Genomic DNA, 16526 nt, shown 5'->3' with positions numbered 1-16526 from the left:
TTTGTTTGAATTATTGATGACAGCCATGTGTTAGTAACCCATAAACATATGGAAAGAATTGAATCATTCACCATTCAATTTAGGTTCAAATGAGAACTGAAGTCATCCCACAAAGCATCTGGCCTTTTTAAAAGTTAGTTATTTCCACATTCAGGGGCATTTACTTTAATTTCTTCCCATCAGGTTACACTTATTGGCCATTTTCTCTGCCATGAATGTTAGGTGTCTCTGTGGCTCTGATACATTTTTCAAGATGCTCACAGCCCATGTTCAGGGTTTTCAGACCCTGTTGAATCTTGATACAGATTCCCACTCATGTTAGGTTTGGCCACACTTTGTATGGCTGTTGTCATCACAAAAAAATCTTGCATTTTCAAACCACCCCGGACTGGCTGATGGATAATCCTCACGACATTTCCACCTATAAGACTGTTGAAAATGTTGGCACCTATATGACTGACAATCTGGTTCCAAATAAGATAATCCAAAACCTGGGTTTTTTTAATGGTTGTTCTCAAGTCAATGTTGGTTCTATTCAGGGAAAAAAAATATTAAATTATTTGCAGTAAGTTTTTCCACTCCTACATACCTATCTCAAGGCAAGCCTTATGCAGTGGTCCTGATTTTATAGCTGTTGACCAGCCAGTTTCCAAGCAACTGTTGGGCTGCCTCCCACTCCCTTAGGGTGGGGGCTCCCCACTCCCAATCCTTAAGAAAGTGACTTCCCCATAAGCTGAAAATTTGGGTACTGCCAAAATTTTGCAAATAAATGGATGCCTTCACTGTGAGATTGTTACACGATTAGGGTCACAGATTTCTAGTTTTACCCTATTTTAAGATATTGACACTTCCTATAGCATCCCATCTCACAAGGCTGAGAGAGATCCTCTAAAAGGAGGCAGAAGTGCCCCAGGGACACAGACATGGCACCACAGCCTCCACGGAGCAGCACTGTGGGTATTTTGTGGGAGCTAAGGTCTAGGAGCCAACTGCAGAATCAGAAGAGGGCTTCCACCTCAACTGCATTTTCATACTCCAGCTTTCCCTTTGCAGTCAGCACATCAGTGCATTATGCAGTGTTGGGACACCATTCAGTGTGTGTGATGGGGAGGGTGTGGTCAAGATGAAAATACAATAGATCTGTGAGCAACGTGGATAAGTCCCAGGTACATTATGATTTGGCACAAAAGAAGGTACCTTTCAAAAATTCTAGCTAAATGTTTCCCCTACCGAAGTCAGCCTGGAAGTTGCTCAGAGAAAACATACCTGACTCAAATCAATGGGAATGGCCGCAAGAGAATGAGGTCCATATCTGTGGACATGGGAGTTCATTCCTGGAGATGCAGGAAAACAGTAAACTACACCCCTCTCTTACCCTCTGAGCTCCAAGCCATGGATGGCAGTCGAGCTATCAGCTTTATCACTGATGAAACCAGAACAGAAAACGCAATTTAATGTGTGGTTCGAATTGGGCTTCCTACTACCTTCCCCAGAATTGAACTTGCCGAAGTTAGAGGCACATCTGCTGGCTCTGCCCATGGAGGAGAGGAGGAGAGCCTCAGAGCTCCAGCTGCTCTGGGCGAGAAGCCTCTGCACTGTGCTTGCCATGTGCATCCCCCCTTGCCCTGGGAAGGCTGCTCTTTCTCCCTTGGGAGGAGTAAGTGAGTGAGCAAGACAGAGAGTAGATGGAATACTTGCAAAAGGGTGGAAGCTCTTAATCTTTGGACCAAAGCCTTAGGAGCTGGGAGCAGATGGGTCTCAAAGGCATGATGGAGAAGAGGAAGACCAAGTTACAATGTGTAACCCAGATTGACGCACAATCTTGATGTACAGTTTGTACTGGGCAGTTTTATCAGCTATTTTTATGTCAATGGTCCATCTTAAAGTAAATAAAGATAACTTTACACCTCCAGCAACTTTCCTTTGATAATCTTGTGGAGACTCCCTGAATTTCTCATTTTGCAAGCATGAAAAATGGAAAATATGTAGATGGGCAAGTTTCCTCCTTGCAAGAAGGAAGGTGGGGTGGGGGGGGGGAATCTGCTTGAGGCAGGCAGCAGCAAACATGGCACATGAGGCGCAGCAGGCCACGGCCCGGCCGAGAACCTCCTCCTGCAGAGGGCAGGTGTGGCGAAGCGTGCATCTAATTCCTCCTGAGGTATAGTCAGCTGGAATGCTGATGTAACAATAACCAAACACTCATTATTCTATGTGGCAGGCTGTGTCCCAGGGAAACTATATGTACTTGTTTAATCATCACAACAACCCTGTGAGTATTATCACCCCCACTTTACAGAGAGATTAAGAAACTTGTCAGTTACAGGCACAAAATGAACTGGCCAAAGTCACACTAGAGAAGGTGGCAGGACTGGAATTCAAGCCTGGGTTCCTTACTCTATCCACAAGTATACAGACTCCTGGGGCAGCCCACAAGAGCAAGCAGGATTGCCGACTAGCCCGGTGCTGGCCCAGAGGAGAAGCAGTGTCTCCTTTCACCATCCTGAGATGTTTCTAGAGCCTCATGGACAGAGAGGAGATGAGAACCAGTGGGCTGGAAGCATAGGTATAGCATTTCTTTGTTAAATGCTAGTTATCTCTGGCCCAGCTGGGATGGAAGTAAAGGGGCCTCAGTACTGCTCCTGGGGGCACCATTAGAAGTCCAGGGAGTTCATGTTCTGAATTACAAGGGGTGAATCAGGAGGAATGGAATAGACAGAGATCAAAATGTATCTCTGGGACAAGAGGGGGTCCTTTTTTTCTGAAAATTTTCAGAGCTTTTCTGTACTTCAAAGTCCCAAAGCAGACTCTGAGGACTAAGTTAGTTTTACAAATTATAATTGATGAATAAGAAAACCTCCAAATTCTATCCACTTGCCCCTTGTTCCCACTATTAGATGACTTGGCTTCAAAGAAGAGTAGCACAGGTGTATACATTATGTATTTTCTTTTGGAAAAGAGTCTCTATGTCTCTGGTTTCCTTCATTACCTCATTTTTGCATGAATAAGCACTATTTGCATGAAATGGGCACTATTCACATTATTGTTAATATCTTGGTGCATCAGTGAAGCTGGGTATTTATTTTGCAAACCTAAAAGGCAGATGTGGTCTGGCACAACATTTTGTCCAAAGAGAATAGATCCTTGGAGGGGTTTGGAAGGAGCATCAAATACCAGTAATGAACTGAACCCAGGACCATCTGAGCTTCTTCACTGCTCAAGAGAAGAAGACAGAGCAGGTGTGATAGGAGGTGGCGGTTGAGAATCATGTTTAACTCTTCTAAAGAAGCAGGATAAAATCAAAATACTCCACAAATAAGGAAAGCATGTTGCCACTGTGTTTCATCCCGTTCCACTCTCAGCACCACTCCTGTTCATCTCCGCCATTACTTCTCCTGTCACTCTGCTCCAGGGCTTATCTGTTGATTTCCCTTTGACTAAATAAAGCCAAGAAATGAACATGTGAATGTGAATTCCTTATAGCCAAAAGTCAAAGATGCCAAGTGAAGAGTGGAAAGTTTTTGAATCCTTATAAAAGAGGAAGCCCTGGTTAAAGGAAAAGAAGAAAAGGAATAGGGGGAGGAAGCAAGCGATACCCCCCATACACCCTACAAATGAACAAACACTGCATGGTTCTTGCACAGCCTGCCTGGGTGTAGGAGCCAGGGACCAGAAATCACAGGACATCATGCAGCAATCTTTCAAGTCACCTCCCCTTTGTGGGGGGGTTCAGTTTCCTTTATTTTGAAATAAGGTTGGACGGTCTGTTCTCTAAGGTTCCTGCATCCTCCTGTTTCTTCAATTTCTCATGTTCCTTCTGGCTGCATTATTATTCCTGTGTGGTAACAAAGAAAATAAGACATCAGGAAGTTAAGTGGTATAGATCACCACTGTGGGAGTGAAGGGCTGGAGAGCACAGCAGGAAGCTGTTTTTGAGCTGCTAAGATTCAGTTCTTTATTTTCTATCCCCAGTAACAGAAATCTCACCTTGAGGGCAGAAACAAAATCCAGTTAGAGCTGCTGGTAATTAAATTTCCTGCAGTAACTCAGAATATAAATCAGCAGCTAATTGGAGGTGGGTTAGTTGTTCACAGTTACAGGTTCTTTAGTCTTTGTCAAGAAAATTAAAGAAATGCTTATGCACATTTCAATAAAATCATGAAAAACAACAAATTGAACATCTGTAAATGATAAACTGAGCTGTGGTTAACTTGTATTAATTATTCTGAATCACAGCAAAGAAAGATGCTAATGCTTCTCCTCTTTGCTCCACTGATAAGAGCATCCGTCGGGTGTATGCTTTGGCTTCTATGTCAACAATAAAGCACCCCAAACCAGGCCTGTCTCCCTTTAGGCTGTCTCTCAGGTCCTGTGTAGAAAAGGGCTTTATTTCACTTGCTCCATTTCCCTTTATAACTACCTTCCACTAATTTTGAGAAAATAGAGAAAAACATTTCTCTGGTATAATTACATGTTTCCCCTTGTTCTTATTTTGCTTTGAAATGGAGACTATTCATTTAAGTAGAAATTCCAGGGCAGAAGAAAAGAAGACATGGGCATAAAGAGTAGGACTTGGCCCTCATCTGCAGGAAGGGTTCTCTGGTCTTATGGGTGCTCCCCTTTGTAGATATGTCTTCCTGAGGATGAGATGTGGGCACACCTTGTAGATATTGCAAGTTGCAGTCCAGGCCATCACAATAAAGTGAATATCCCAATAAAACAAGTCAAATAAAATGTTTGGCTTTCCAGTGCATGTAAAAGTTAAGCTTATATTGTACAGTTACCTACTAAATGAGCAAGGGCATTATCTCTTTAAAAAGAAAAGCATACATAAATTTATTAAAAAACACTTCATTGCTAAAAAATGCCAACCACCATCTGAGCTTTCAGTGAGTCCTAATCTTTTCTGCTGGTGGAGGTTCCTACCTCGACTGATCAGGGTGATGGTTGCTGAGGCAATCTCTTAAAATAAGACAACAGTGTAATTCACTGCAGTGATAGACTCTTCATTTCATGAGTGATGTCTCTGTAGCATGTGATGCTGTTTGATAGCATTTTACCCACAGTAGAAATTCTTTCAAAAATTTCACTCATTCCTTTTCCTTTCCTAACTGCCTTCCACTAATTCTGAGAAAAATACTTTCTTTGTCAACTAAGTTTATGTCATATTCTAAATCCTTTTTTGTCATTCCCACAATATTCACAGCACTTTCCCAGGAGCAGATTCCATCACAAGAAACCACTCTCCCATAAGAAGCAACTCCTCATCTGTTCAAGTTTTATGAGATTGCAGTAATTTAGTTGCATCCTCAGGCTCCACTTCTAATTCTAGCTATCTTACTGTTTCAAACACATGTGTAGTTACTTCCTCCACTGAGGTCTTGAACCTCCAGAGTCATCCACGAGGGTTGGAATCAGCTTCTTCCAAATTCCTGTTTGCGTTGATATTTTGATCTCTTCCCATGAATCATGAGTGTTCTTAATGGCATCTAGAATGGTGAACCCTTTCCAGAAGGTTTTCAATTCACTTTGTCCACAGCCATCAAAGGAATCACTATCTATGGCAGCCATAGCCTCACAACATGTATTCTTAAATAATAAGACTTAAAGTCAAAATGACCCCTTGATCCGTAGGCTGCAGAATGCATGCTGTGTCAGTGGGCATGAAAACATTAGTCTTCTTGTCCATCTGCGTCAGAGCTCGTGGGGGACCAGACGTATTATCAATGAGGAGTAATATTTTGAAAGGAACTCTTTTTATGAGCAGTAGGTCTTAACAGTAAGCTCAAAAAAATCGGTAAACCACTGTGTAAACAGATGTGCTCTCATCCAGGCCTTGTTGTTCCATGTCTACAGCACAGTCAGAGTAAATTTAACATAATTCTTCAGGGCCCTAGGATTTTTGAAATGGTAAATGAGCATTGGTTTCAAGTCACCAGCTGCATTAGCCCCTGGAAGAGAGTCAGCCTGTCCTTTGAAGCTTTGCAGCCAGGTGTTGACTTCTCCTCTCCAGCTATGAAAGTCCCAGATGGCATCTTCTTCCAATAGAAGGCTGCTGCTTCTACATTAAAATCTGTTGTTCAGGGTGTCCACCTTACTGAATGATCTCAGCTGTATCTTCTGGATAACTTGCTGCAGCTCTTCCATCAGCACCTGCTACTTCACCTGTACTTTTATGTTATGGAGACAGCTTCCTTCCTTAAACCTCATCAACCAACCTCTGCTGGCTTCAAGATTTCCTTCTGCAGCTTCCTCACCTCTCTCAGCCTTCCTAGAACTGGAGAGAATTAGGGCCTTGCTCTGGGTTAGGCTTTGGCTGAAGGGATGTTGTGGCTGGTTTGACCTTCTATCCAGATCACTAAATCTTTCTCCATATCAGCAATAAGGCTGCTTCCCTTTCTTATCATTTATGTGTTCACTGGAGGAGCACTTTTAATTTCCTTTAAGAACATTTTCTTTGCATCCACAAGTTGACTGGTGCAAGAGGCCTAGCTTTTGGCCAGTCTTGGCCTTGACATGCCTTCCTCACTAAGCTCAGTCGTCACCAGCTTTTGATCTAAAATGAGAGACATGTGACTCCTCCTTCTGCTTGAGCACTTTGAGGCCACTGCAGGGTTAATAAGGGGCCTACTTTCAGTATTGTTGTGCCTCAGGGAATAGGGAGGCCTGAGAAGAGGGACAGGGACAGGGAAATGGCCAGTCACTGGCGTATGCAGAACACACAACACATGTATTAGTTTGCTGTCTTATACAGGCACGGATCATGGAGCCCCAACACAATTACACCAGCCAAATCACTGATCACAGATCACCATAACAAATATAATAGTAACGAAAAAGTTTGAAATACTGCAAGAATTGCCAAAATGTGACATAGGCACAAAATGACCAAATGCTGCTGGGAAAAATGGCCCCAAGACACTTGATCAAAGCAGGATTGCCACCAACCTTCAATCTGTAAAAAATGCAATTATCTTCAAAGCTCAGTAAAGCAAAGCCCAATAAAATGAGGCATGTCTGTATTAGACTTTGTGTAGCATCATCCCAGCTTCCCTCCTCACTAGTTGTACATTTGGGCAAGTCCCTCAATCTCTGTACCTCAGCTTCCTTCCCTGTGGAATAGGTTATTGTAGGTTTAAGTGAGCACAGACTTGTAAACCACTTCAAACAGTGGCAAGTACACAGTAAGGACTGTGATAAATTAGTGCCGCTCATGTCATTTCTCCATCATCAGTAGGATGATAGCATTCCCTGGACTGTATCAAACTCAAACACTCCAAAAGGTCTCCCATGAGGTCTCGTGCGATGGACAGAATGTTACCACTGCTGTCAGTCAGATTTTAAATAAAATCATTACCCTTAGAACACACACCTTCCTGGCCAGACCCTTCAGGCTGTTTGAGGTTCTCAGCCTATACTAGCTCCATGGGTTGGTCACTGACATGATGCTCATTTTGTGGAAAAGACAATCTGGCTCCTCCTAAGAATAATTCTCCTGCAAATCATCATTAGCTGATAAGTCTCCAGCTTTTTCAAGATTATTTTATTCAGTTGAACCATTTGATCAACTGTCACCTCTGTGATTGAATTGAAAAGTCAGGGCAGCCCTTCAGGATGCCCAGCAGGCATGTGTCTGTCTTGGGAGGCTGAACAGACCTCCAGCCTACAGATGGCTGGTCTCCACCAGGTAAGGTTTGTCTTGTTGGCAAGGCAACTTTAAGAGTGCCCAGCTAGTCAATCCATCAGGTTAGCTTTTCATCCTCTGATAATCTATACATGAAAGATCTTCAGAAGCCCAAATCTGTTTTATTTTTTCCACTGACAGCATCTTAAGAAGACCTGTCCATAAATCCATCCTGAATTTTTGCTCTAGCTGAAAAATTCTGCAAAATGAAAGCCAGTTTCTTTTCTTCTTCATCAACACCAGCCTGAACCAAGTATGTATAATTAGAAATGGGTTTGAGTCATCCTAAGATTGAGAGGAAGATACTCAGAGGAAGTATAATTGTCTTTACACCTCTTGACAGAGGCCAGCTTCTTCTGTTGCTTCAGATTCTAAAGCTGTAATGTAGCCACAGAGCAGAATGCTGTCAGGGATTGCAGAGAAAAAACCATAGAAAGTAGCTTACACAACCAAGGGAAAGGAGCACTAAGTCTTTTAGAATAGAGTCATTACCAAGACTAGTAGCTGGAGAAAATCTAGATAGGGTGCATGGGGAGATGGTGCCCACCTGCATCTTAATGATGATAAATGGCTCAAAAAGACGGTCCTGGGGATGATCAATGCTGAGAACATTCATAAATATGCTTCCCTCCATCCAATCTTGCCTAACGGGACAAATATCACTCATGATGATGGTGCCATTCAATAAGCAATTTTACTTTAGTCTTCTAGTTTTTCCATTAGCTTTTAAATAATTGGCTCACCAGATTTCCAGATTAAAACCTGTGATGGTGTGCATTCTGAAACATGGTATATAACAGATACAGAGACCAGAAGAGAGAGCAACACTGAAAATGTCTCAGAAGATGTGGGCCTTGGGTTCTGGTGGGTGAAGCCTCTTCCTAAACTGCAAGCCTTTTTTGTGCCTTTCCGCGAGTGCCATTATTGCCTTCATTCATTCATCCCCCCCTGAAATACCTCCTGGCCTGGTGCCTGGGCAACTTCTTGTTGCGCTAGAGCAATATTGCATACCTACTGCCTCTGCAGTGCACTGGAGCACAGTGAACTCTAGGATACTGGAGGATAGAGTTATAGCAGTCAGGACGTGCGGGGCCCTGGGCACCGGGCCCTATGACGTGTGGCCTCACAGTGATGTGGGTGTCATGGGGGAAGGTGGTGGCACTGCCTCCAGCCAAAGCCCAGCAAGCATGCTGAGGGTGAACAAGTTGCTTGTCACAGGGAGGGAGACTGCACAGGGTGGCACTGGGATGTCTCGGTAAGTGGGTTTTAGAAAGGACTTCTTATGGGATTTGGGCTTGTGTTAGGCGATTTGGAAGAGGGTTTAAGGGAGCAGGGCTTTGCCCAGGATTGGGTACTGTCAGGAAGTAGGGGCATTTCTGTGATTGTGTTATCTCCCATGTGTATGGGAAGGGGAGTCAATCGAGGCTAACGTGCAGCTGGTGAAGAAGCAGCAGTCACGCAGATGAGGAGGATGAGGACTGTTGGCCATTTTTGTGACTCCGACAGCACTCATGTTTTTGTCTGTTCGGACGTGATTATGGAATTGCCTTGTTTTGTCTTGGTCCACCATGGACAGTCACAGAGTGGCTTAGTCTGATGTCAGTGTGCTGGCTTGTGTTTAAGAGAACCCCAGGGCACAGCTGTGAGGGGGCAGGCTAGTGCAAGCTGAAGAGACATGTTAATGCAACTCTATCTGCAAAGATGTACTCTCATTTGGCTTCCATGAAACATCTGTCTTCATCTTCCTGGAATTCCCAGAGGAACCCATGTTCTGTGGAGAGGAATGGATTGCGTCTTGAGAACGATAGTGTCCACTGACTTCAGTGAGAATCCAAGCCACATATGACCTAAGCACGCTCTATTTCAATTACAGCCTCATGCACTACATCTCCCATGCCTTTGTTGGGAATCAGACTTTGTTCAAATACTCACATTTACAGTTAGAAATACGTCTAGTTGGCAATCTCCAGCCTTTTAGCTTAGCTAACCGGTCTGATAGAAGTGTTCTGAGATCAGTAGAGCAAGTGAGCCCTTTAGCCAATAAAGTATTTCTTTTGAATGAATGAAAGTGCTGGGTAGAAAGAAACTTCTCCCAAAAATGTAGAGGTACAGACATCCTAGCAGGTGAAGGAGTGGAAACAACAGGCTAAGAAGTAAAGACTAACAGTATTCAGAGTTGAACTCGGCTACATATTAGCAAAATTACCTTGGCCAAGACTGGTGACCAGAGCCTCAGTGTTCTTATCTCTAATACAGGAAATTAGGACACCTACCTTAAAATAAGTACTGCTCTCATAAATAATGTTGATAGCTTTATGTTTTTCGTCTGTATTCCCTGCTATGCTCTATGCTTTAAGCCTCCCAAAGGCAGAAACCAAGTATACCTTGTTCTCTGCTGTAGCCTCAGAGCCTGACATGGTGCTCGGCTTGTAGAAGATCAACATAGATGCAGATGATGCAGACATAGATGTAGATTTGGAGCCAGATATAGATATAGATGGAGACGATGGAGATGGAGATGATGTAGATGTAGAGCTGGAATTGGATGTGGGTGTAAGTACAAATGTAGATGTAGATATAATAAGGTCATGATTGTAATTAACCTAGCACATACATTTTGACCACTGCTATGGATTTGAAGAGGAAACATACACTTTGCACAACACAGAGTTAAAAGTGTCCTGTCAGACACTTCAGAATGTTTCCAGAACTATCAGAATATTTCCACATTTAAAAAAAATTTTTAACACATAAATTTAATATTTGATAAAAATTAATTTTTCATTAAGAAAGGACATTTCATTTTTTACCATTCATAAAGTACCATGAACAGTGCCTTGGAGCACTTGATTCCCAAATATGGCATCTAGTTGGTATTTTAAACATGAGATAAACTTTCAAAAAAATTTTTTTATTGAAGAATAGTTGACATACAATATTATAGTAGTTTTTCAAGTGTACATCATACTGATTTGACAATTATATACATTACTAAATGCTCACCATGGTGAGTGTAGTTACCATCTGTCACCATGCAAAGTTATTACAATAGTATTGACTATATTCCCCATGCTGTACTGTACATCTCTGTGACTTATTTATTTTATAACTGGAAATTTGTACCTCTGTATCTGCTTCACTTAATGCACTCATCCTCCCCCCAATTCCTGTATGACAACCATCAATTTGTTCTTCATGTTTATGAGTCTATTTGTTTTGTTTTTTTCATTTGTATTGTTATTTAGATTCCAATATATGTAAAAATCATATGGTATTTGTCTATGTCTGATTTATTTCACATAACATAGTCATTTCTTGTGTGTTGGTCTCTGCACCCCATTGTTGGTAGGTACAGAAAGGACATTTAGAGGACACTTAGCTCATTGGCCAGTCTAAGGTCTGTCATTGATACAGATCAGTGAGCACCATGCTTGTGAAGGTCTTCTGGGTGGATCTCTGTGCATGGCCACATGGGTTTTATGTGGTCATCTCCAGGTTTGCTGTTCCAGGTCTTGGCACCAGAAGAGAGGATCTTGTTAAATTCAGGTGCTTCGGGTCAGAGGGCATCTGGCTGACCTGGAGCTAGCACCATTTATTCATTTTAAACGCCAAGTGTTCATTCAGTAAACATTTTCTAAGCATGTACTACAGCACATCACTGGAGATGAAAATACGAACCTGACGTAGTCCCTCTCTTCAGAGACTGTGGAATTACTTAGAGGAAACATACACAGAAGATTTTTTAAATTATGAGACAGTGTAAAAGCATACCACACCAGAAATATGTACCAAGTACAGTACTAGGTGAAGTAAGAAATGTGTTGGCAGAAAAGATTTAGTAAAATTAATAGCAGTAGACACCATGGGCTGTACTCTAACCTCATGCTCAGTACAGTGTACCGTGGTGATTAGGTGCACAGGCTTTTGAGATGGACAGACCAGAGCTCAAATCTCCACTCAGTTATATCATTTACTGTTGAGCAAAGAACAATTGAAGCCTCTCTATGAAATGGGAATAAACTCTGTATCTACCTGACCCACTGTCAAGGTAAGGTGCACCATATCTATTTTCTAGGGCTACTATAATAAATGACCATAAACTTGGTGGCTGAAAAGAGAAGAAATTTATTCTCTCACAGTTCTAGAGGCTAGAAGTCTGAAATCAAGGTGTTGGCAGAGCCATGCTCCCTCTAAAGGATCTGGGGAAGAATCTTTCCTTGCTTCCTTCTAAAAGGTTGCTGCCAGCAATCAATGGCATTCTCCTGTGACCTGTGTGTGTGTGTGTAGGTATGTTAGGGAGAAGCTGTGTCTCTATGTTCAAGGGTCAACTGTATATGAAATAAATACTATTTTCTCCAGAAAATGAGGTCCAGAGATGAAGTATCTTTTCCCAAATCACACAGTTAGAAAGTTGTAGAGTTGGGGACTAATTCCAGGCAGTCTGACTCCACAGTCTGTGATGTAAGCCATTCTGTCATTGCTGCATGTTTCAGGGATTCATACTGAAAGAGAGTGTTGAGGCAATAAATCTGAAGATCCAATACAAAAAAGAATATGGAAAACTTACTTATAACAGCCCAGATGTAAAAGGCAAGCAAAAGTCCCCCTTAAATATTTAAGTAAGCATTGTTAAAATGGATCTCTTCTGTGCACCATAATGTGACTACATGCTTCTGTGTGACAACTGCAAGAAAACATCTGCCATTGCATTCTTGTGCATTTTTTCTATCTTTGAAAATAACACCATCAGACGTACATGGCATTGGTGCTTTCTAATTTCACAGATGAAAGAACTGGGTGTCATCTTCTACAACTGCAGCTGCCTGGTCTTAGATTTACAAAGGATATTCGCTTTATATAGTTCATTAAAATTCAAGAGCAGAGTACCTCAGACCTGGTCCAAGCGGCTCTATGGAGTCTATGACAACGAGAAGAAACTGCAGCTTCAGTTGAATGAAACCAAATCTCAAGCTTTCGTGTCGGTGAGTGGTTGTCCTCCTTCTCCTCCACCTCCTCCCTCCTTGCCCCAAAGGTCCTTTATCAAGTTGGGATGATTGATCATGATCTTGTGTTGGGCAAAAATGAATTTGACAGATCGGTTCCATTCCATTCCTTGAAGAGTAAAAATATGTTAAAACGCTCTTAAGTACAATCATATACTGTCCCTGATGACAAGATCAATAATAAGCATTCATAATCATTACTAGTTTCTGATACGTTGTGTTTTCTGATTTGACCCACAATTGTCCCATCAGGCAGACCCTAGATCATGACCGTGTTGCACATGAAGACATTGGCACTTATCTGTAGCACAAAGACCCTCAGATGCAGGTGCCAAGACCGGCTCCAGCACCCAGACCTCTGACCTCACATCCTATTTTCAACGCCCTACATTGATGATTTTTCAGACTTGTTCTTAGCAATAGAACCCTTTGATGAAACACATCTGAGGGAACTCTGGTGTGTAAATCAGCCAAAAGCAGAGCTATTGTACCTGATTGGGACTGGACAACAGGAGGCCCACCCAGGAGGGAAAGCACAGCTCCCAGGCCTCTGGCTTCACTCAAAACCACCACCACCTCCACATCCCCGATACACACCATCCACCATCCCCACAGTGCTCCTGGGAGTGGGCAGTATACGCATCTGGCCTGCAGCCCTTGTTCTCAAACGTTGAAGTACTTCAAAGCCAGCTGGGGAGCCCCTTTAAAATGCAGATTTATAGTCCCCACTATATCTGATCCACTGGACCTGGGGTGACATCTTGGAATTTTTATTTGAATCAGGCTCCTGGATCCTGATGCTCAGATAAGCATCTCTAAACCATGCTCCAGCTGATCATGGCCATATCTCCATTGATAGCCATTGCTTTTATGCCCACAAATTTTATATCATTTAATAGCACTACACTGAAAAGTGAATTGTATCCTTTTTCCCTATTAAGATAAAAATACAATCTGGAAATTTAGAAATGCAGCAACAGAGAGAAAAGAGGAAGTTGAAGTCATTTATCTTAAATAACAAATTCACATTCATGTGAATAGCAGAAAATCGACTATGAAAGATGTTCATCACATACAGCCAATACTCCTTTCTCTTTTTCTTTTTGTATGTGTGGAGGTCAGTAACACTATAGCAAGCATATTTATAGGGCATTTTACTAATAAAATTATTGTATATATTCAATTGCATTTCTTTTCAAGACAGCCCTATAAGACAAGAAAGCCGAGATATTATTCTCAATTTGTAGATGAGTAGCAATAGGAAATTTGCCAATGAACCCTTAATCCAGATGGTAACACGGTGGCATGACACCCCAAGGGATGCTCACTCACTCACCAGGTCCAGTAGAACAGATGGGAAGCAGCAAGAAGTAAATGAATTATGAGCAAACTTCAGATAATTGCTGGATTTTGAATTCATGGTTTAAATCTTAGAGATAAGTGATTGTGGTTGTTGCATAAATTTAAATTTTGACCCTTAAAAAGGTGGGTGAATTCCCCTTTGTTGATTCCAAAGTTAACATAGCTACTCAGAGACAGGACTTAGACCTTTAATAAAATCTGCTAAAACACAACCCTTTGTAGGGCAAATTTATAAATTGCTTTTTATTAAATGGTTTGCACAAAATGAGGTGTGAAACACTTCTTCAGGTATAATCTTTTTAACTATGTAATGCTTTACTTTCTGTTTTTATTTCTTTTATTATTTTAAGCCATTTTTTTATTTTCTATTTCCTACTAATATCTAGCCTACCTTTGAATTTCAATTAAACAGATATTAATTGAACACTGTTTTTGCAGAGGTATAACATCTTACAGGTATAAAGTCAGAAAACCCACTATTGGAATCAGTATCATTTGCCCAGAACTCCCTGATTCCACCTCTGTTATAGCATTTGTCACAATTTTTAACTCTTTGTTTAATAGTATTCCCTCCCACTGTTTTATAAGTCTCTGAAGGTCATAGACTGAACTCTCTTCATCATTGATATTCCCTGCGTCTCACTCAGGTCTTCCTAAAAGCAGCAATAAACGTTGGGTTGGTTTTATTAGTAGTAATGTCAGTAAAAAAGTTCCAGGATGCCTACAGTTTTCTGAGTAATATGTTCCAAACAAATACCAGGATAAAATTATTTAAATTCAGAATATTTGTTGTAAAATATCTTAAAATAGTATAGTATATTTTTATAAACTGACAGTCCCAAGATTAAATTAACACACACACAAGAAAAAAAACTATTTGAAGGTCTTAAGAATTATCACTCCCCAAATTAGATTTTAGATGACTAGCAATTTAGCATGGTTAAATATAAAATTTAAGGTTTGATATAAATATGGATTCTTTCTAATTTCCCATGGAACACAAAAAAGTGCTTGGTTAGATTTAACAATGTGCTCTCTTGTAACACTGGACCAAATAATTCCATTTTTCTTATATTTCCCATTGAAATCAGAAGATGGGGGCAATAGTTGGCTGAATTTTTGTCCTGTTGTGGAAATTTCTTTTTAGAGTCCTTAAGATTGTGCATTTGCTTTCCGAGATAAAGACTAATTAAGTTCAAGGCCTGTTTTTATTAATCTGCTTGCTAGACAAATTTCTTTTCTTGTTCATAGTTTTGTCCAACCATCAGTCAAATATACTGAGATCTACTTAGAAAGTGAGGGTATGGACATTAAGTAGAACTTGGTGCTGCTCTGGAAAATGCCACATAGAACCTCCACTGTATATTATTAATTACATTTTTAACAGTTTTGTTGGAATATAATTTGCATACAATAAAATTCATCCTTTTAAAGTGTACAATTCAGTGGGTTTCAGTCTATAGTCACAGAGTTTTGCAGTCATCTCTACCCTCTAATTTTAGAATGTTTTTGTCACCATAAAGAAAACCGTCATACTTATTAACAGTCACTCTCCATTTTCCCCTCATCCTCACCACCTGGCAGCCACTAATCTACTTTCTGTCTCTCGGAATTTGCCTTTTCCTAGACATTTCATACAAATGGAGTTATACAATATGTATTCTTTTGTAATTTACTTCTTTCACTTAGCATAATGTTTTCAAAGTTAACTCATGTTGGAGCATTTTATGGCCAAATAATATTCCATTGCATGGATATACCACAATTTGTTTTATTGTCCATCAGTTGATGTACATTTGGGTTTGTTCCTACCTTTGTGTCTACCTTTTGGTTATTTTGAATAGTGATGCTATGAATAGTCATGTATGAGATCTTATTTGAGTACCTCTTTCCAATTCTTTTGGGTATGCAGAGGAATGGAATGGAGTGGGTAATGGGGTAACTCTATGTTGAACATTTTGAGGCCCTGACTAACTGTTTTTCAAATTGGCTGCATCATTTTACAATTCTACCGACAATAAATAAGCGTTTCAGTTTTCCCACATCTCTGCTAATGCTTGTTATTTTCTGTTTTATTTTGGCTCTCCTCCTGGTTATGAAATGGCATTTAATTGTGGTTTGGATTTGTATATTTTAATGTGCTTTTTGGCCATTTCTGCATCTTTTTGTAAAAATGTCTGTCAAACACTTTGCCCATTTTTCAGTTAGGTTACTTTCTTTTTTATTATTGAATTGTGAGTGTTCTTTATACATTGTAGATACAGGTACTTTATCAGATATATGATTTGTAAATATATTCTCCCATTCTGTGAGTTGCCTTTTCATGTTTAATTATATTTTAACATACATATTCTGGGGATGGAGTATGGATTTTTCAAAAGCTAAGAAACTGTTATGAAATAAATCAGAAACCTGCTAAGGCAAGTGTTTAATGACTTGCAAAACAAGTTATATGCATATATAAGGTACTTCCTAAGAGA

The 16526-nt window shown here is 40.7% G+C and overlaps 1 protein-coding gene across 7 annotated transcripts in view; it reads left to right on the top strand.

Moving 5' to 3' along the window:
- Positions 1-16526, top strand: part of PLD5 (phospholipase D family member 5) — a 406964-nt gene that overhangs the window by 340514 nt on the left and 49924 nt on the right. For all 7 annotated transcript variants that reach the window (XM_057507828.1, XM_057507829.1, XM_057507830.1 and 4 more), the window contains one exon: positions 12466-12663. In XM_057507828.1, coding sequence (XP_057363811.1) covers positions 12466-12663 — 198 coding nt within the window. The remainder of the gene's footprint in view (positions 1-12465; positions 12664-16526) is intronic.

Source organism: Manis pentadactyla, chromosome 9 (genome assembly GCF_030020395.1).
Source record: "Manis pentadactyla isolate mManPen7 chromosome 9, mManPen7.hap1, whole genome shotgun sequence".
NCBI lineage: Eukaryota > Metazoa > Chordata > Mammalia > Pholidota > Manidae > Manis > Manis pentadactyla.
Note: the sequence above shows the minus strand (reverse complement) of the source record. Positions and strands in the feature narration are given on the sequence as shown.